The 21,393-nt window shown below is 35.8% G+C and overlaps 1 protein-coding gene across 2 annotated transcripts in view; it reads left to right on the top strand.

The window, feature by feature from the left end:
- The window catches only part of NFXL1 (nuclear transcription factor, X-box binding like 1), a 48,192-nt gene that overhangs the window by 13,365 nt on the left and 13,434 nt on the right, over positions 1–21,393 (top strand). For both annotated transcript variants that reach the window (XM_059817546.1, XM_059817545.1), the window contains exons 12-18: positions 958–1,078; positions 1,725–1,881; positions 2,628–2,719; positions 6,227–6,248; positions 12,516–12,656; positions 15,413–15,579; positions 16,293–16,362. In XM_059817546.1, coding sequence (XP_059673529.1) covers positions 958–1,078; positions 1,725–1,881; positions 2,628–2,719; positions 6,227–6,248; positions 12,516–12,656; positions 15,413–15,579; positions 16,293–16,362 — 770 coding nt within the window. The remainder of the gene's footprint in view (positions 1–957; positions 1,079–1,724; positions 1,882–2,627; positions 2,720–6,226; positions 6,249–12,515; positions 12,657–15,412; positions 15,580–16,292; positions 16,363–21,393) is intronic.

The raw sequence follows: 21,393 nt of genomic DNA, 5'->3' as shown, positions 1-21,393 counted from the left end.
GTCTATTTTGTAAAAGTAGCTGTTTATGTGTGCTGATAAAGTATTATAATTTAATTTACTTTGCAATATAAAGACTGTATACTTCCATCCTTTTCTCTTCAGTAGCATTTTGTCATTGACAGGTCTGCTTCTTGAAGCGTTGTTTCTCAGATCCTGCTAACAAGTCAGAATTACTTAAAAAGTTGTACTGTCGATAGTGCTTTCAAAGAATTGCTTTCTTTAAAGTTTCGGAATGCAATATGATTAGTAAGCCAAAATCCCATGTCTAAATTTGCTTTTTTAGAAGATGCATATTCTTACTGTTAATTACTCAATAATAAAACTTAGCAGTTGGCACTTGATGAAGTAGTAGTGTGGGAGAGCTATACATTAAAACACAGATATTTTACAGATCTCTTTTTTTTTAAATATATCAGGTTAGTAGCATGAGTAACTTTATAAAGGGGGAGGATCTTTTCAAAAAAGCATTAATTATACATAGAGGATGAACATTTCTTTAATATTGTACAAAATCTGCAAAACTTTAATGTACTAGTTTTTCAATCTCTTTTCGATCTTTTGAATATAGATGAAAGATGACATATTTTCATATGTAAGACTGAAATATAAATAGCAAATATATGTGTTGTGTGATTGAAATCACTGGGCTTTAATAATGCTGGCTTCTTTTTAATATGTTAGAGGCATTGTTTCTAACTTGATACCAGTTAATAACTGCAGAATAATCAAGATGATGATGATGATGATGATTATTATTATTATTATTGAATGGTGAAATTCTCTTTCCCAAGAGGGTTTTGAAACTAAGCAGAAATAAAAAATTAACAGCCATCTATTATTGAGATAGAACAGAATAGGACAATTACACCGTATGCATATTTGGAGTTACGTTAGTTACCATTTTTTATAATCAGGAGCTTACTCACATTATCATATTGTTAATATATTTATTTTTAGGTAGTTGTAATCCATGTCCAGAGACTGTAGATGTGAAATGTAATTGTGGAAAAACTGTCATTAAAGTGCCCTGTGGCAGAGAGCGCACCATCAAACCTCCCAAATGCAAACAGCTGTGCAGGTCAGTATAGAAAGTGTGTATGTGTTTCTAGTTCTTAAGTGCAGTTTAAGGTGCCCTTAAAGAAAGTAGTAAAATATAACTTTAAAAGGCAAAAATTATTCCTTTAATATGATTACAGATATTACTTCTCAGTTTTCTGTATTCTTGACTATGCAGATGGAGATTAGCAATAATCCTTCCTATCAGACACCTCTTTGATGCTGTGGTTTCTTGAGCAGGTTGCTGCTCTCAAGGGGGAGGTTCTGTCCCACCGAGCACTTCTAATTCTGTAGTCCCACTCCCTTCTTCAAGTCATCTCTGGTATGTTTTGAAGTACCTCCATGAGGCAGTTTATCTGGAAAACTTGACCAGCAAAAGTAAAAAGGAGAATATTTTCTGCTGGGGTGTAGCCAGATTACTTAGCACAGAGTAGAATTAGGATTGAAATAGCTGTTCGAATGTGCAAACCCAACTTTGATTTTAATTTAATTTAGAACTCCAGTATAATTGTACTGTAATATTTACCACTGCTGAAGGTGGGAAGTAAACTAATTTAAAAAAAAATAACTTGTTCATCTCAATTTTTGTATTTTGAGCATAATTGTCCAGTGACTGTAACTTCATATTTCTTGCTATCATACTGATTCATTCTTGGATTTTACTTCAGTCGACCACCTACCTGTCACCACTCTACCCAGGAGAAACACTATTGTCACTTTGGTCCGTGTCCTCCGTGTCGTCAGTCCTGCCAGAAAACCTTAACGTGTGGTCATTTGTGCCCTGTTTCCTGCCATGATGAAGCACTTGTGAAGCAAACTGGCTTAGTAAGTAAATAGTGAAAAATGGTGTGTAATTTGTGTTCTGAAGAATAAGCAACAGTTGTTTGACCTTAATCTTATGTTGGAGGCTTTTGGAGTTCAGAGTAAATAAATAATCAAGCACAGAGGTATGCATACTGCTTAACCGAGAAACTAAGTGGTTTTAGCTCCTTTGTTGCAATCTAATTAATTTTGTAATACATATAATTGAATGTGCAGTTTTCAGCTGTTATAATTACTCAAGAAATTATAAGATTTTTGTTGTATTACACATGTTTAATTTCAAATGTAAGCAATTACTTTTAACATAAGAGCAAAAAATAAATTTTAACTCTGTTTACTAAACCATCAAAATTTGCACTAGTTAGAAGTAAGGAATTGTTTGGCATCTTTAAACATGACACATGCATGCACTGCATGATGATAATTTCACTTGTTTAGAATTTGAAATATTTTATATTTTTACCTCTACTAAACGCTTAGAATTGTTTTGCTGTTTTTTTTGTTTGGCTTTGTGCTTGATTTTTAGCAGTAGGGCCACAGGCCTTCATTTTCCTATCCCTAACCATGCTAAGGATGAAATTGTAATTTTTTGTGTGTAGGGGGTGTTGAGATTTCCATTAGAAAAAAGTTAGTTACTAGAAAGTGGACCTTTTAGAACTGGGTTCTCTTTAGACTATATATTTATTTGTGGGCAAGCAGATAGTTCCAATTGTGTTTTGTATTCAACTAGTGGTGTCTTTTGCTCTCAGCATCAGTCTGCAGGTCCTTGGGAACAGCCATCTGAGCCAGCTTTTATTCAAACTGCATTACCATGCCCTCCCTGTGAGGTTCCTATACCAGTGTAAGTATTAAAAAAGAAAACAAATAAAAGGAAGTTTTGGTATGGAAAGATATTTTTTTCTTTTTATACTGTTGGTAGAGATGGACATAAAAATAACCATATTTTCCTCTTCAGATGCAGTGAGCCTATGTGAACTCCATTCTCATAAAACTGGGAGCATTGGTGGTTGTTTAATAGACATTTTCGTAGTCTGTGCTCACTGTATGAAGGGCCTGATAGTATTAGTAAAGATTGGTTGTTTCTAATACATGTTGTGTGCAATGCTACCTTAAAAGAAAAATATGGAAATTGCAAAGACAGCCATTGTAATTTGATAGTCTTCAGTAACATACAACTTTTTCCATATAGTTTGTCTTTTTTGGTTTATGGGATGGTGATTTTCTGCGTAATGAATTGCTATTTTCTCAGTTGTTCAGTTCTTATATGCTAATGAATGGCAGGTGGATGCCCTTCATTCCATCTGCTTGTCTCCTTTCTATTTTTGACTAGTCCTGAAGGTTCTGCTCCTTAAGTAGATCTGAATCAACTCTTTTTGTGATGATGCTGACGATATAAGGGAAGATATGATGATGACTTTTTTCACCATTCTTCTTCAATTTGATAGATTGTGGAATAAAGACTCAGAATTCAACATTTATCTCAAAAAGGAAATACTGGGGTTTTTGGTCTGGTTTTGTGTTGTATTCTCCTACTGTTTTAAACCCTGCATACTTCAAAGGCATTAGTGCCTATTTGTTTTTTAAACATCCCTCCTTAATGAGGGAATATTATGTCCTCATTTTATGAAGTGAGAAGTAGACAGAGGAAGATGATCAAAAATATCCATTTAACTGCCTATGTAGATATATTTAGAACTTAATTTCTCAAAGATGGTACTATGATAGGTTGTACTTTTGTTCAAAACTATAACCTCTCAGTACCTGGTCTCAAAGTTCAAAGCCAGACTCCCAAAAGGTGAAAAATGTGTATTTAGGAACAGTCTGGTTTCAGTGTTTGGGTAGATGCCTGTAGAAACTGTCTCATGTAGGTATTCAGCAGAGGTCGTTGTGTAACATCATGTGTTATGTAGGGCATATCTCCTAGTTCCTCTGAATTCCAACCTCCTTTAGTCTGAAGACTCCTCCCCAGAGGAGGCAAGTCTGCAAAGTGAGAAGAAAGCCATACTGGAAAAGTTGTACTTAATTTTCTAAGTAGAGGAAGCATTGTTACATTTCATAGTGCTTGGGGCAAATTAAGGTTCTATTAGCATTAGATCACATTTATTCTGGAGTATCCTAACTCTCTTGATCGATCTTTGCAACTGTAATGTTCTTTTTTCTTTTTTTTTTTTTAAATGAAAGTGATATGAGAGAAGTTTCCTGAATTGACAAAATAATAATAGTAAACAAAACTGTAGATGTGATGTAATGTGTTGCTACAAAGTAAAATATCTGACACCTTAAATCATTAGCAGGACCTTTAGAATCATTGCTAGAACAGTGGCATTTGAACGAATATGATAATGGAGAATAGTTTAAATAATCCTATTGTGTATGGATGGATGTTGGTGGGGTTTACATCCTTCACCACAGAAGTTTTGCAATACTTTTGGATGTTTTTTCTAATAATTTGGTATCTTTTGATCATGAGCAGTCAGAGATTTGGAATGGAATGTATTCAGTATCTGTTTCTGTAAATAGTTAAAAGGTAATTTCTGGAAAACCATTTGCTCTATTAATTTCACAGAACCATTGAGGCTGGAAGGTACCTTGGGGTGGGATCATCTAGTCCAGCCTCCTGCTAAAAGCAGATCAACACTGAATTCAGACCAATTTGCTCCAGCTTTGTGCAGCTGGACCTTGAAAACCCCCAAGTACATTGATTCTGCAGCCTCTCTGGACAACCTCTTTCAGTGCTTGATTATACTGATTTTTAATTTTTTTTAATTATTATTTTTTAAATTTCTTCCTCCACTGTGTATCCAGTCAGAACCTTCCTTGTTTAAGAGTATGATTGTTGTCTCTTGCCTCCCTGCTATGAACCTCAGTAAGGAGCCTGGCTTCATCTTCTTCGTAACTTCCCCGTAATGCTCAAAGACTACTACTATACACCCAACCTGTCAGTTCCCAACCTGCAGTGTTGCTCGGATTTAGTCAGTCCCAGATGCAGGACATTTTTGTCTCTGCATTTCATGAATTTCCTCTCAGCCTATTCCTCCAATCTGTCTAGATCCTTCTGAATTGCATCCCTGCCCTTGAATGTATTGATTCCACCATCCTTTAGCATTGTCTGCAAAATTGGTGCATTTTGTCTCTTCCAAGTTACTGGGAAAAAAAAATAAATTAAACAAGATGGGTCTCAGGCTGAGGAATTCCACCTGTAACTGGTGTCCAAGTACAGTACAAACAGCTAGCCACTACCCTTTCAGCCCAGTGATCCTGCCAGGTTTTCATACATCTAGTAGTTCATCTGACACCATTACCTCTGAACTTGAATGCAAGATTGCTGTGGGGAACCTCTCATCTGCAGATTTAGTAGTTAAATTGCAGAAGGCAGTCAGGCTGGTTAAGCAGTTTCCCCTTGCAGTGGAACACAAGCATGCTACAAAGGAATGCAGAGGTCCCAGAAGCCAAATTAACTGGTTATAGGAAGATTATCTTGGATATTAAATAATTAAGCTGTATAGAGCAAAGAACAGGCTCCTGTGCTACATCTGCTTCTTATTTTACTAGGTGAAAGACTGATTGTTCTTGTTGATATCCTGCTGTCCTAAGGACCATCTGTAGCTATTGGTAGTTGCTTTGTGTTAGAGAAGTTATCAGGGATACTTTTCTTTAAATACTCTTCTAGAAATTTTTGGGAACTGATGTACAGGTATTTTAGCTTGAATATTCATGATATTTTCATTACTCTCCCTTACAAGGTTTCACTAGAGAAATCAAAATAATACTTGGGAAGGAGATAGGACATCAGAGGTAAAAAGAAAAAGATACTTTTCAAAATAAATTGAGCAAAAGATTGATTTAATTTTTAGGAGATCAGTGTTTGAATGAGTCACCATTTAATATCTTCACCATTCTGATCAGTGTGCAGTTTTTCTTTCCTAGGGATGGTAGACCGTTCTGAGGGATAGAATTGTAAACATAAGAGTAGACTAGATAGCTCTCTGAAATAACTGAAAAATATTAAGTGATATATTAGTAGACCCAAAGGAGAAGATATTTGGAAGCAATTCAGGTAATTTTTAAAATAAATTTTCTAAAATAAAAATTATTGCTTTCATACACAACTACAATTAATCTGCACATGAAACACTGATTTTGGGATTGCTGTCACAAAATACAGAAATCCAAACAACTGTTGAAAAAGAGAGGGCATTGATCTGCATAGATAGATGATTTTTTCTTAGTTTGCACTTTTAAAAAATAGATTTGAGTTATTTTTGTGTGAAAAGCACTGTCACTGTTTTAAGTCCCTTATTAAAGAAGTACATGTTTTCTAAATCTCTGATTTTTCTCTCTTTAACAGGGAGTGTCTTGGGCAGCATGAGGTGAGTCATGGAAACTGCCTTTTTAAGTGGAACATGAAGTATATCTCAATTTTTCAATCTGCAAAAAAAAGTATTAAAGAGAAATATTATATGTTTTTTTATATTTTAAAACCAGTGAAATACCTTATCACAAGGGCTTACATATCAGAAGGTATTTTAGTTCCTTTCTGAAGAATATATAACTACTTGACTCTTCAGAATTATTTAGAAGTCTAAACTCATGATTTATGAACCTATATGTGTATTCCTGCAGTTGTTTAAATAGTGTAAATTTTTTTTGTGGTGTCTTTTTTCATTATATACATCTAGGGTTTTTTCCTCATTCTATAGTTATTATTCTCTCCCTGTCACACACTTCCCTCACTTCTCCTAGAAACTGCTGTGTTTAATTTAAAAGGATAAGGAACACAGTGTCATACAGTAGAATTCTCATGTGAATTGGATCTAAGCATGCATGGATGAAATCAGACAATATAGTGGAAACTCCTTCAGTGTTACTTATAGCTTTTCTTTTTGGTGTGCAGCCTTCTCCAGTTTTGGATGAAGTCATTGTCTGTTTGGGTTTGCATGAGAAGAAAATATAATTGACACTTGAAGCTAAATAACTATCATCGTTATTTACAGTCATTTCTAAAAGTCCTGAAATTTAAGATCAACTCATTTTTCTCGATTTTAAAAGATGATTGGTAAACTAATCTTTACAAAAATTATTTCTATTATAGCTTTGTCTGGGAATATCTCTACTAGTAAGTTTGGCATAAATTCACTATTGAAGTGCAGCTAACAATACTATAACAAACCTAGTTTCATTTTAAGCTAGTAAAAATTCTAGAAAACAGTAAATACTTAAAAATATTTAAAGACACCCCCCCTTTTTTTTCTTTGACCTTCTTTAATAATCTTTTGGTATGTGTTGTAATGGTGGCTTGATTGTGTGGTGGCAACATCTACAAATGTTGTTAACAAAGTTTATGTATCTGCAGTCTGTTTGTGCAGCACATTTATTAATCCAACCAAGCTGTGAATATAGCCTCCATGAATATAGAGCTACTTTGCAGCTTGTCAGTTGCTAAAGAAAAATGCGCTGTGAAAATGGATGAAAAGAACAACTGTGCCTATTTGCTTGTTGTTGAAACAGCTGGGTTTTGGTTTTGCTTTCCACAGTAAAACTTGCAGGTGTATCAACCAATGTTTTATCGAGTCAATGACCTGTATTGTCATAGGACATATCAAATCTCACCCTAACATTCATGAATTTATGTATAAACAAAATATAAGCTGTGGTCAGTTGGCCCAATATATAACTTGGTCTAGACAATGTTACTGGTTTTGGTACTGTTCAGGCGTACATGGTTGTGAGGTTTATGTCCCTCCCCATAACAGAGGACAGTATGGCTGCTCTTATTAGAGAAAATTGTTCCAATTACTACATATTTATAACTACTTACTTTGGAATAATAAAAAAAAAAAAAAATCCCTTCTCTGTTGCATACTAGTCTTAGCACAATCAGTCAGTGGCTTTGGGTCGTGTTCTCTTTATGGGTTAGTATAGAAAATAAGGAAAAACCCCAAGGAGACTATACCTAACTTTAATTATTTAGATTTATTGATGCTATATGGTATTCTAAATTAAATGTTTCTTCTCTCAGCCAGCAGAGCGCAGTGCTTCCTTCCTGCTGAAGTTTAGGAACTTCTGGAGTAGAATGAAGTGTCCTAATCTTTGAGATTTTGATAGCAGTCAAGCAAAAGAATATGTTAATGTGTGTGTGTGAGGGGATGTTTACAGTGTATTTTATGTGCATTGTACATTTTTATGTTGTTCTCAGCTTTCTAAGAAGAAAAAAAACATATAATGTCTGTTCAGTGTTTTACAGCCACATTGGCTCTTAACAAGTAATCTCATCTCAAACTAATTTACTTCCGTTAACAAGAGAAAACACTTGTATGCATTTATGAACACTTCCCTCCTATAGTAGTTTCCAGCCCCTGAGGAGATTTTCACTGGGAAATACAAACTTCACAGATGATGAAAGTAGCAATTTTCTCAAGAGAAGTTTTGCTGTGAAGAGGGGCTCATTGCTGTGCTATGTTACTACTTAATGTTGCACTGTTGTTATACCTCCTATAATGGAGGAAGTATAAAAGAAACAAACTAGGAATGAAATGAGTTATAAAGACTTCTTGTATTTTACAAGGATGCTTGTGGACAATGAGTAGAAGAGAGAATGAAAACAAACAGCTTAGGAGTTGTATGATAAGCAAATCTACTGTCTTTACATTTTTACTTGGACAGTAATTTTAATTTGTGTAGGTATTGGAGCTGGTTGTTTTGTTGGGGTTTTTTTTTTTTTTTTTTTAATTTCACTTTAGCATTTAGTTTAAAAAGTATTTTTAAGGTATTGATTTAGTTTGAGCTCTTACATGTTCTTGGGTATTTAGAACAAGCAATTTATCACTTGAAACAACAGACTTAAAACTACTTTTCAGATGATATAATTGTATAAAATCTGTGTTCAGTGGTAGTGCGATTCTGCATGACATTTAACTTAAGATTTCTTTTAGCTACTGTGTGCAGCCTTCTTTGAAGTAATTTTGCTGTGTAAGTTTTGGATGTTTTTACATATATTTAGAAAAAGTAATAACTCTTCATTCTTTGATTTGTAGGTGCTTAAAACTAGCTCTCAATTTTGTTTCAGGTTGCAGGTTAGAAAAATCACTTGTCATCAACAGTTGCTGCCCTCCGAAAAGGAAAACTTGATGTTTTACTTTTTCTTTGAACTGCTATAAGCATTGGCATTTCATAGCAGTAGCATACATGTGCTCTTTTAAAATCAAATTATGAGACCTAATGTTGATATTCAAAATCTGTTTTTATAGGAAAATGTTAATTAAAGCCCATACAAGGTAAATGAGGACAAACAAGGAAGTCTTAACTGGATATGGTATTAATTTATTTGCTGTATTTAATTCTCTTGTAGTTGCTTCATTTCATTAAATGTTCTAGGAGGAGGGAAACATTCTGGTTTTGTTTCTGTGACGAGTATTTTGAATATCCTGTAATATCAGTCTTGCTGTTCCCTGGTAGATAAAACTCTCTTCTTGGTTTTTTTTGGTAGGAATTTAATGCTATGTTTTATTATTATAAGGTTTTTTTAGTTGTGGTTCATTTATAGGAGGAAGACCATTACTCTGCCTCTAGGTAAAATTTTATGTAAAACTTGATGAGATTCATCTTTATGGCTAAATACCTTATGAATATTTCCAAAATTTCCCTGACCTATTGTACTTGATTTTTATTTTCATATTCTAAGTGATGTATCTGTTAGTTGCTTTTATGCATTTGGGAGATGTGCTGGAAAGCTTGTGAAAGTTATCTTGTCCTTTTTTCCTTGCCTTCCTTTCCTTATCCTATGGAAGACCTGTGGTCTGAAAATGATGCCTCCTTATTTTCTTTCTTTTTCCATTTGGCTTTCATAAAAGACTTCTGGTTCTCATCTGCATTCTTTATTCTTCAGCTCATCAGCCTCCTGGAGTTTGTGGCTTCTTTGATATTCATCTTTGTAGCAAGAGTAGTGACCCTCATTTAGCCGTTTCAGAAATGCATTCCAACTATAGAAAGTAAAACTTTTCTCTACTTTGTCCTTTTGGATTTACTACTAATATCCATAACAGATAGACTTGTCAAGAAATAGAAACAAAATGTGAAAATACAATGTAGGTTTGAATTAATTGAAATTCTTTTGGCTTTGGCTACAATGTCAATTGATTCCAGAAGACTCTCTTATCTTCTGTTGGAATCAAGACTTAGGAAAGTCAATGAGTGGGGCAAGCTCAAGCTGTGCCGGATGCAGCCAGAGGGCTGGGATGTTCTCTGCAGTTGGCTGTCTGAAAGCTGCTACTGTTGTCTACTGGCTTGTGTGCTTCCTTGTCCCTGGCTTCATTCAACGTTGCATGTCATCTGGTGTACTTGAGGGATGCTACCAGAAGGGATGCTCCACTTCTGCCTATGTGCTTCTGCTAATTCTCTTTAACTGTAGCTAGTGGCTGTGTCCTTATCTGATGGAAGACTAACTCTTGGTAAAAGAATGCTCTCATCAGCATATTGAACTGTGCAGCCATAGAGCTAATCTGATATTACTGCCCTGATCTGCTGTAACTGCCTGAGCTGCAGCAGAACCAGTAGTCATAAAAAAAACTGAGTGGAAATGGGTGAGCAAGGAAAAGTAGAGAAGTGGGCAGTGGCAGATCTTAATGTTTAGTACACCTTTTCATACATTCTTTTACCTTCCAGCATCCTTTGACTACTTATGTTGCTACAGAAAGTAAGTTGTGACTCTGAGGAAGGAGGAGGAGGAGATGGAGGAGGATGAGAAGGGACAGGATATTAGGAACCATAAAAGCTTTGGTAATTAGTGTGTGTTCACTGGGTATAGTACTAGTCTGCACTTCAGACCTTCTTTTTATTAGGCCTATTGCTGGCCTTTGCTCCTTTGGTCAACAGAAATATAAGCCACCAGAGACTGAGTTGTAGGGTGTTTGCAAGGGAGTATGAACCAGGCATTCGGACTACGTGCTATGGTTGTATTAGTGCTTTAGCCAGTGTAATGAGCTTCAGCTCTAACATAGGGATGGGAGAGTGGTTGGACATGATAGCCTCAAGGTTTTCTTCTGCATATTCTGTGCTTGATCTTCAGCCTGCCATGCAGACTCTTCCTGTTCACAGAGCCTCTGTGGGTCAGGATGAGAAGAGGAGGAGTTCAGAAGTCTTGTGAATGACTTGCATTTTGCAATGATTTGATGTGGAGTACAGTCTTTTTTTGGGTGAAGCCCAGAAAACATTTCTATAGGCAAGTGGATTAAAATCCTACTTTGTATATTTTTGTTTTAGGCTAGAGGGAAATTAACTTGGACAGCGTTGAAGAGAGAATGTCTCTTGCTCAGCCCTGTGGGGGTCTGTCCTCTCTTCCCTCGTTTCAGTTCCAGTGCTCACCTGGTTGTATGGCCAATCAACTTGCAAATCTAGCAAAAGACAAGGAACTCTTTTCTATTAATTCCTTTTTTTCCATTTTGATTAGTTGAATTGTCTTGCTTTAAACACAGATGTGTGGTAACACTTATTCAAAGTAAGTGGTAGAGGTGTGCAATTAGGATTGTAGAGTTGGAAGACAGAAAAGGAAGGGGTACAGTGCAAAGCTGATCAGTCAACTTAACCTGTCATACAAAATCACTCCCTTAGTCTAGTCAAAGTGAGTTATGTCACATTAGCCTATTGTGTAATAACATCACAAATAGTTTCTGTTTTTCTCTGTGAAATGATCATGATATTAAGAAAAAAAATCAATTTTTTTGACAGCATCAGAGAAACTAATTTTTTTCATGTGAATATTATATAATGGTTAGAAAATGGGAACAGCGAGTTTCCTCTAATGCTTGTAATATGGAGGGACTTGTACTAACCAATTTTAGGAAAGTAACCGACTTAACCAAGTTAGGAGTTTACCCTCCATTTCAATACCAATGAAGATTAAAGTAAAGGCTTCTAAATAGATGCTCTGAATAGTACTGCAAAGCTCTCTTAACTGGAGTGTTAATCTCAAATTAAAAAGTACAAATATATCATAAGACATTAAAATCCTAGTTAGTCCTGTCATAGAGCCATTGCTTCTTTCCCTTCCAACTCCTGGGATTTGTATTTGATATAGTCAGTATGTGGGTTTTAGAATTTCTGGCTTGCAGGTTGTTTTCTGTTTGTAGAATTATAAAATGGTTTGGGTTTATGATGTCCATAACACATTTAGCCCTGTGAAAGCAAAATGTAACTGTCTTCTGCAATAACTGTAAAGCAGTTTAGGAACCTTTAAGGGAAGGCACTAGTGTAATTCGGAAAGAAGGAATAAATCACACAAAAAGATTTGAGAATGTAATAGTCTGTTTAAAAAAAAAAAAGGAAACTATGTTGCAAAAGTTAGGCAGCCTGTTTAGTTAATAAAGCGGGCTTTTTTACTTGGTATAATCAGTGTAAAACAAATGTGTGTGGTTATGTTGGGATGGGAACCTAAAGTGTATTAAAAAACAAAGGTCAAATAGACATTGCACTGGTTTTCTTCTTTTAACAAAGACACTCAAGACCCAAAATTTCTCAGTAATGATTTTGTGCCTCTGTGTATATAGATATATATCACACACAGCACACACATGCTCTGTGTGTGTGTTTATACACTATCTGTATATATATGTATTTATATTTGGGTTTTTTTTAACTTTTAGGTTAGTCCATTACCATGTCACTCTGCAAATCCCTACTCATGTAAAAGATTTTGTGGGCGGCTTCTTGATTGTCAGAATCACACCTGTATGAAAGAATGTCATCATGTTACTAAACTGAACAGTAGTGCAGATGGAAAGAAGGTAGGTTGATTTTCTTTTTGCTTTTGTTTTTGTGTATTTTATACATTGTCTTTAGTTTTAACTGGAAAATAAAGAATTTTCAGCTGGAAGGCACAGGATCTGTTCCAGATTCCACCGGGGGACTTGCATGTGTTCTGTTCCCGTTGATGCTGTGACACTTAGTTAATCTATACTTCTTTAGACTATAAAACTGAGACAATATTATATATTTTGCAAATGCTACACTTTTTATGTTAACATACATTACTTTGGTTTCATCAAAACTCTTGGCAAGTCTCTTCTAAAGTCATTTTTTGTAGCTGTCAGGATCAAGTGAACTACTGATAATCCCTATATACAAATGCACTTGTAATCTACTGGGGAAACTATTCACTGAGGAGAGCTGTAAATGGGTTGAGGAGGCTAGCAAATCTTTAGGAGAGAGCACTGGAAATGTTGCAGAATAGCTGAAGACTTCTTAAAGCCCTGGGATGATATATTCATGTTTACCAGTGTCTACTAGAAACTATCATTTATGTGATTAAGAAGCTGTAGGTGTTAGTTGCTGAAGATAATATGAAACAAAAATAAAAGTAAGTACAAAGCTGAATTTGAGCAGTCAAAAGCACATAGCTTGTGGTTTGAGAGAGTCATGATTTGGAGGAAAACAGCTTTTTAAGTTTTTAAAACATTACTTTAGAAAAAGTTGCAACATGGTCTCTCTGGGCATTTAGAAAACAGAGCAACCATTCAGTTGGGTAGAAAACCTAAGTGTTATATTTTAACTTACTGTTATATTTTAACTGAAATAGGATTTCACTGTGGATTCCAATCCTACAGGTGGTGTTGTCATCTTATAACTGTATATATTGCAGTTACCGTGTTACCATCTCTTCTCCCAAGGGACGAGTGACAGGACAAGAGGAAATGGCCTCAGGTTGCGCCAGGGGAGGTTTAGACTGGATATTAGGAAAAATTTCTTTACTGAGAGAGTGGTGAGACACTGGAATAAGCTGCCCAGGGAAGTGGTGGAGTCACCATCCCTGGAGTTGTTCAAGGAACGTGTGGACGAGGCATTGTGGGACATGGTTTAATGGGCATGGTGGTGTTAGTTGATGGTTGTCCTTGATGATCTTACAGGTCTTTTCCAACCTTAGTGATTCTGTGTGATTCTGTGATACTCTATTAATGATTGTGGAACTTTTGTCTGAGGAGTATGAGCTGCTAATGCAACTTGTGGAACAGTAACCTGCAGCAATAGAGTGACATCAGTAAATACTGAGAGTGACAGTTGTTTAAGCATCTCCAGTTATGACTACAAGAGGCTGTCTGCCTACTCCTTCAGTTAAACCAATTAAAATGTGAATGGGTCAAGATTATTTCTAGCTCCATTTTGAATGAGACAATACAGTCTCAGAAAATGAGTCTGTCTACATGTGAAGTGTAGGTAAATCTCATTTCTCAATTTTCTTTGAATTTTTTAAACTCAAGTTGGTCTTGACCTTTAGAGCTTTTGTTCTGTTGTTTTGATAGACTAAATTGCAGGTGTAGTCATAAAAGGGCTGATTAAATTTCTTGTTTATATGTCTGAGTAGTGATTTTTTTTTTTTCTGTCTGGAATGTAGGTTTGTTCTGCATGTTGTATTAGAAAATGTTGCGGAAAGGCCAGCTGTTTGCTTTTACCTACTGTTAAATTTTATATTCCAGTTTTCTAAATGGTTTCAGTTACTATTGTCTTTAGATGTGAATTTTTGGGGGTCAGGTTTTGTAAACGATCATTGTACAAAGGTTCCTTTTTAAACTTCAGAAAAAAAATGTTCAACTGTAGAAGCAGAAGAAAATGGGGGGAAACTGTATTAAAAACTTAGATTCTTATGCCCTTATTTTGAACAGCGTAAAGTGAAACGTTGGTGTGGAATTAGTCCTTTTGGGGAAGCATTGTATGGTTTCATTCTTGGATAAATTGGCTTTACTTTGACTGACTTCTGTGAAACTGAGCATTTGAATGTGATGGTGGGCCTTAAATACTGTGCTGTGTGGGTTCACTTGATAAATCATGTCAACCTATCCGTGTGTATTTGATTGCGGATTGGGGTTCTGAATGTGTTGATAAGATAAGAACATGGATAGAAACAGAGCTTAATTTACTGTGCTGATGTTCATTGCGTTGGGCTGATGTTGGAATGAGAATGATACCACAGCTCTTTTGTAGACTTTGTGTAGTATATGGAGTGGCAGCAACGCCTTAGCAGCTCCCAGCATATACCTAAGCTAATACTTTTTGGAAGATTATACAAACTATTGTACATGTATGGAAATGGAATGACTTAACATTTGCTTCTTAAAATCAAGCAAACAAACCTCCCCACCCCTGTATTACGGAGCAGTATGTCATGACTAAAGTATTACAATAACATGCTGGGTGGGAAAAGTTAGTTCTGAATATGAAATTATTTCTTTTTCCTAACAGTTTTCCATAGAGAATTAACAGGCTTAATGGCAATTTTCCAAAGCACTAATATTCAGAGGTCCTTTTATGCCCAGGAAGCAAAATAGAACTCTGTCTCTTTGACCGACAAACACTGGCATTTCTGCTTTCTTCTTTTCTTTTAAAAGCATATTTTAATAATTATTTTTGCTTGAGGGATATCTTACTGAATAGCTGGATTCCCTTAGCAAAACCACCCCAACTCTTTCTTCTATATAAAAGCTTGTTAACGGCATCTAACAAACAAATGTTTGGCACTTTCTTTAGTGCTTTGTTTTTATTTTGTTAGGCAGGTCCAGAATGTTCACAGTGTGAAGAGGAGTGTACCAAGTCCCGGCCATCTGGCTGTCCTCACCGATGTGTTTTGCCCTGTCATCCTGGGGATTGCCCATCATGTCTCCAGATGCTTAAAATAAAGTGCCACTGCAAACTATCAATATTGTATATTGAATGCTTGTAAGTGTCAGAACTGAACTCGTCTTTTCATTTGAATGCTACTAACTGGAAACCATTTGAAATGTCTGGGGATGGGAGCTGCTCTTACAGCAAGTTATAAAATGTCTCTGGAAGGTTGTAATTTGTTTTTTTCTATTTAAAATTTGCCAGTGTTTTATTTGGTATATTGCTATAATACAGTAATACTTTGAATTATGCAAATATATAGTAATCTACATAATGTTTGATCTAGATGTGGTTCTTTTACAGTATGTAAAGAAGAATTTTATAACAAGAATTCGAATTAACGTAGTTAGTGTAAAAGGTTTTTACAACTAATGTCCTTCAAACTCTAGGTGTTTTAATTGAAAAACTTCTTAGTAATCATTCGTACTCCTTTTTAATCATTTGTGTGTGTATGAATAGAAGGTAAGCTAGGCTGTACTAAATATGAGATGGGACTTGTGGATTTAAACATTATCCTCTGAGTATTGCTCTGAAAACATAAATCCCACGCATGTATGTTCTTTGTTCATTTTCTTTAAAGTACCTCAAATCCTCTAAATTTGTGTTTTGTTCTGTAAAATAGTGTAGTTTATATTAGTCCCACAGGATGTGAACAAATGAGCCCACTTTTCTTTACAGTGAGATATACTTAAAATATACCCCTAATTGTATTGACTCTTACTGTTTTTAATTTGGAGTTTATCACAAATACATCTTTTCTTTTACAGAAAACTGACATGTGCTGATTTAAAAGAAAAGGAGTGTCTCATTTCCTGCAAAAACCAGTGTCCAAAAGAGGTAAGCCATAAACAAATAAATACTTGATTTGATGGATGTGTGGAATTTTGTGCATTTTACTTTTTTGTAAGGTTTTTGATACAGTTTCATAGGCCAAGCAAACTAGAGAAGCTCAGTCTAAATGAATATGCTAAATGATAGATGCAAAGGTGGTTAGTGAACCGTACTCAGAGGACAGTTATTAATGTCTTGCTGTCAAATTGGAGGGTTATATAGAAGGATCAGAGATTTGTCTCCAAGGCATTAATGGCTTGAATGTTTAAGCGTGCAGATGAGGTTGAATGTGGAAGAGTATGTCCTCTAACATGGTTAAAAACTGCTCTTGAATTTATATCTCCAAAATAATGGGATGCTGTTTGATTAGGAAAAATACTGAGAATTGGGCTTGCAATTGTTCTTGTCTAAGTGCAGGTCTAGTAATCCCTGTCTGTGCAAAAATTCGGGGGCGGGGGGGGGGGAGGATTTTATACTTAACAAGTGAGATGAGTTGTTAATGCCCTGCTGCATTAGTGAAATATATGTTAAGTAGTGTGAAATAGAAGACAAGCCAGTTAATCTTTCTACTGTATCTGGGTATATCTAAAGGGTTGCTGTAAAGAAGAGAAGAATAATATCATTATTGCATGATGCTTGCACTATGCACCAATGTATATAGGCATCAATAAGGAAGAATCATGTTAAATACTACTTTTGAGTAGTAAAGCAGGGGAAGAACTGGTTGGAGAAGCAACATTTTCATCAGTTACAACTTAGACATGTATCAGGATTTGTCCAGTTGAGGATTGTACTGCTATAAGACATGAGGGATGGGTCAAATGACTTCTTCCTTGTCCCTCCTAGCGCTGTTATGTGCTGCTTGTGTGCTTCCAGAAATCCATGCATTACTTATTATTGTATCTTTATTCTTTCGTTGTCATTAGTTGTGGTAAGAGTGACAGCCCTTTCTTCACTGTGTTCCCCACTGTAGGGTTAGAAAACCGATGAAGTGGAAAACCAGGAATAGTCAGGAATATTTTGGAAAGTGTTTCCACTGCTAAATTCTCCAAAATTTCTGAGAAATTGTCCTTCCCTGCAATAAAAATACTTGTACTAAAGAAAATATTTTATCACTTACTATTTTGTTATTCTGGTTTGGCCTTTTAGTGTCTAGCTCTTTGTCTCATGCAATATTTAGCTGGCACTCATAAATAATTTGATTCAACCCATTCTCCTTCCCTGATTCCACTCAGTTCCCTTTTGCTGGTTTACCTATAATGTCCTCTAGTTTGAGATTTCTGACTTCTTACCTCATCTCTTGTCGTTCTGAATTCTGCCTCAACCTAATAAACATAGGTTCAGAACTTTTGTTTCATTATTTTCGAGTGTCAGAAGCATCAAATTTTAATCCTTGCCTTTTTTAGAAAACTTTTTTTGGTTTTGAGTAAATGCAAAAATTCACAGGATTCCTGCTTGTTTCCCAACAGCCTCTGTTCCTCTGTTTTTCAGACAAGGTTGTGTTAACCCCAACAGGAAGGCTGTGCTGTGTGCTTACTTGTATCCAGAAGATACAAGTTTGCCTTTGTAGATGCCTTTCTGATGTCTTTTTTCTGTAAATGAATGTGCCTGACACAATTTTCTCATCTGGATGTCTGAAAGCTCTCTTCCTGGCAGGGGAACACTTTTGGATATTATTTCATTGTCCGTTTACCTCTTAATTTTGTCCTTTCATTTCCCTCTCTGTTACTTTGGTTTTATTTGCTCCAAGACTTTCTCCTCTTTATTTTCAAGAGTGCTTATAATCTCTTAACATGAACTATGTGTTCCTGTACTTCAGCTTCTCTTCAAAGATTTTTTTTTTTCCCTGTATCTCATCTTTTACTTTGATTAATGTAACTGTTGTGATTTTTCTGGACATATTCCCAAGACTCAGTCTGGGATTTAAAATTCATCTAGTGGTGGTCCTGAATTCTAGCTTTCAGTTCAGAATTGCCCGGTTCCATGGATGATGTCTTTTTTACTTAATTCAGTGGGATGTGAAAGAAAGCTTAGGACAACAGAGTGCACTTTAGTTTTATAAAGCTTTTATGTAACTCTAAAATTCTCATTCCTATAGATGCCTTGAAAAGTAAGGTTTTATGCAACTTCTGTTATCCAGAGAATCTTTTTAGTGTACTTGATGATGTAAAAATGCATGCTCTTCCCTTCCTGTGATTCTAGCTCTAGCTCTTACTGGCTTTCATGAAACATAAAAGTATTAATACAGTCCTGCTTCAGGTAGTTCATATCTTTGTGTTACGGTTCGTCCTACTTTCCTCAGATCCTATTTTGGTAACTTCATATGTACTGTATGGGGTTTTGTCGTGGTTTAAGCCCAGCTGGCAACTAAGCACCACACAGCCGCTTGCTCACTCCCCCCAGGTGGGATGGGGAAGAGAATTGGAAGAGTAAAAGTGAGAAAGCTCATGGGTTGAGATAAAGACAGTTTAATAGGTAAAGCAAAAGCCGCGCAGGCAAGCAAAGCAAAAGAAGGAATTCATTCACCACTTCCCATGGGCAGGCAGGTGTTCAGCCATCTCCAGGAAAGCAGGGCTCCGTCACGTGTAACGGTTACTTGGGAAGACAAATGCCATCACTCCGAATGTCCCCCCTTTCCTTCTTCTTCCCCCAGCTTTATATGCTGAGCATGACATCATATGGTATGGAATATCCCTTTGGTCAGTTGGGGTCAGCTGTCCCGGCTGTGTCCCCTCCCAACTTCTTGTGCACCCCCAGCCTACTCGCTGGTGGGGGGGGTGAGAAGCAGAAAAGTCCTTGACTCTGTGTAAGCACTGCTCAGCAGCAACTAAAACATCCCTGCTTTATCAACACTGTTTCCAGCACAAACCCAAAACACAGCCCCATACCTGCTACTATGAAGAAAATTAATTATACCCCAGCCAAAACCAGCACAGGTTTTTACCACTTTTTTTTGTCTAAAAAATTTGTTCCAGTTTCTCTGAATATTAAACAGTGCTAGGGATATTTTGTCTGTTTTATAAGTATACAGTATTTGTCTGCAACTTTGGGAAAATTAGCTAGCTGTATCATAATACAAATCGTACTGATAGTTCTCTTTTAAAGGAATCATTGATAAACACAATTTGAAGGAGCAGCCTTAACAGACATCACCCTACCACAAACACTACCGCCATCCCTCCCCAGCAAAAACAGATGAAGCCCATTGAGGGGACCTCATGACAAGAACTTACAAACAACCTGGCCAAAAGATAAGATGGACAAGACTATTGAATTTAGAACATTTAAAGTTTACAAATCAAATATGTCTGCTCAAAACTAAATTAGAAATGTTTTATGTGTAGTCTTGACAGCTTCAAGTAAATGCCAAATTAATGTTTTATGAGAATTTCCTTATTCAATGTCAGAAGCTGACCTTGGGTCATGAGCAGAGCTCAGTGAAGTTGCTGTTTGCTAAAAATCAGTGTGCACTGTAACTCCACCAAGCTTAGCATGATGCAACTTAGGTTTAATAGAATACAGTATTTTACTGAAGTCTTAGTTTTGAGCTGTTTTACTTTTTGGTTAATAGAAATTGTGGTAGACAGTATACTACCATTTGAATTACAGGTAGCATGGTACATTTGGGGATTATGAAAATCAATTATATTGTCTGGTGCCTTAAAAAAATACAACAGGAACTTGAAAGTCTTGAAAGGTTTCATGCTTTTGTTTTGGCAATGGCAGTATAAAACTATAAAAATTACTTCTAGTATTATACAGTACAGTACAGTACACATTCCCTTTCTGCTTTAGGCAGAAGCAAAGTCTTTGATATTGCCACAGCTGTTAGATGAGAAGCTTTAATTAAAAAGTTCTTTCTCTTGTTCGGTAGCAATAACAAAATATCCTGTTGAAGGAAATTTAACTTTTTTTTAATCAGGGCTGATTAAATTCTTATGATCATGTTTGCAGATGTTTTGGGACAATTCTTACTAGAAGTTTTAACAGTCCATCAATTTTCATCATTTATGTATTCATGTCTGTATTTGTGGATCTGTGTTTAACACTTTATTCTGTGTAATTAGCATTTTTTGACAAAATAACTGTACTTTGTATTTTTACTTTGCACTCTGCTACTGTCTTGAGGTGAAATATGGGACCCCATTGTGATAAATCTATTGTAACATGATAGTGCAATGGAGACAATGTCATAAATTTTAAGAGTATGTGTGTCTTTTTTATATATATATAAATGAAATAAACTTTATTTCCAGAATGCTTAATTAAATTCTATAAACAGACCTTGAAAACGTATGTGAGTTGCAAAAATTTAATTTTAAAAGGCAAATGCACAGCTTTGGTCCATAATGAGAGGATTTTCCTCAATGTCTGGTTTAAGCAGTGGAGATTTTCATAAGATCTCTGGAAGCAGAGCCACCCTTTAAACTGAAGAGTCTACCCCTTTGTTTGGAAGTGATAAACTTATCTTTTGTACTTAGCTTTTGGGATTGCTGCTCAAAAGTGCTGTTTTCTTTATTAACAAGTTATTTTCTTTATTATCAGGTGTGTATTAACAGGTTGTTTTAATTACCTTCTGGTGGAGGTCAGTTGATGGGTTTTGTCATCATCGGATATAATGTTAAGTTTTAAATGCATTGCCTATGGGGGAAAATACTTGTAGGATTTGTTTTGTTTTCAGAGCTGTGGATTAAATCCCTTTCTTTTAAAGGCCTTGCCATGTAAAGCCTGTTCATTTTGGCCTTTAGTCCATGAGCTATTGACAAGAGATCTTGTATAGTGAAAAAGATCTAAAGGGGCACATGCTCTCTATTTTAGCGCCAAGTAGCTCAGCATGGACACTTAAAAACAAGCAAAAAAAAATCCTTTCCCACTACATTATTTATCCAGCAGAAACAGTGGCAGAATGGCTTTTGTTTTCTGAGATCATGGGGAAATGTTGTTTTGCCACTCATTTCACTGCTCTTAATGATATTTTTTTTAAAGTTGGTTTTGCATTGGAGGGAGTAAAAAGAAAGTTAGACTGCCAGCTTCACT

This window comes from Gavia stellata, chromosome 5 (assembly GCF_030936135.1).
Source record: "Gavia stellata isolate bGavSte3 chromosome 5, bGavSte3.hap2, whole genome shotgun sequence".
Taxonomy (NCBI): Eukaryota; Metazoa; Chordata; class Aves; order Gaviiformes; family Gaviidae; genus Gavia; species Gavia stellata.
Note: the sequence above shows the minus strand (reverse complement) of the source record. Positions and strands in the feature narration are given on the sequence as shown.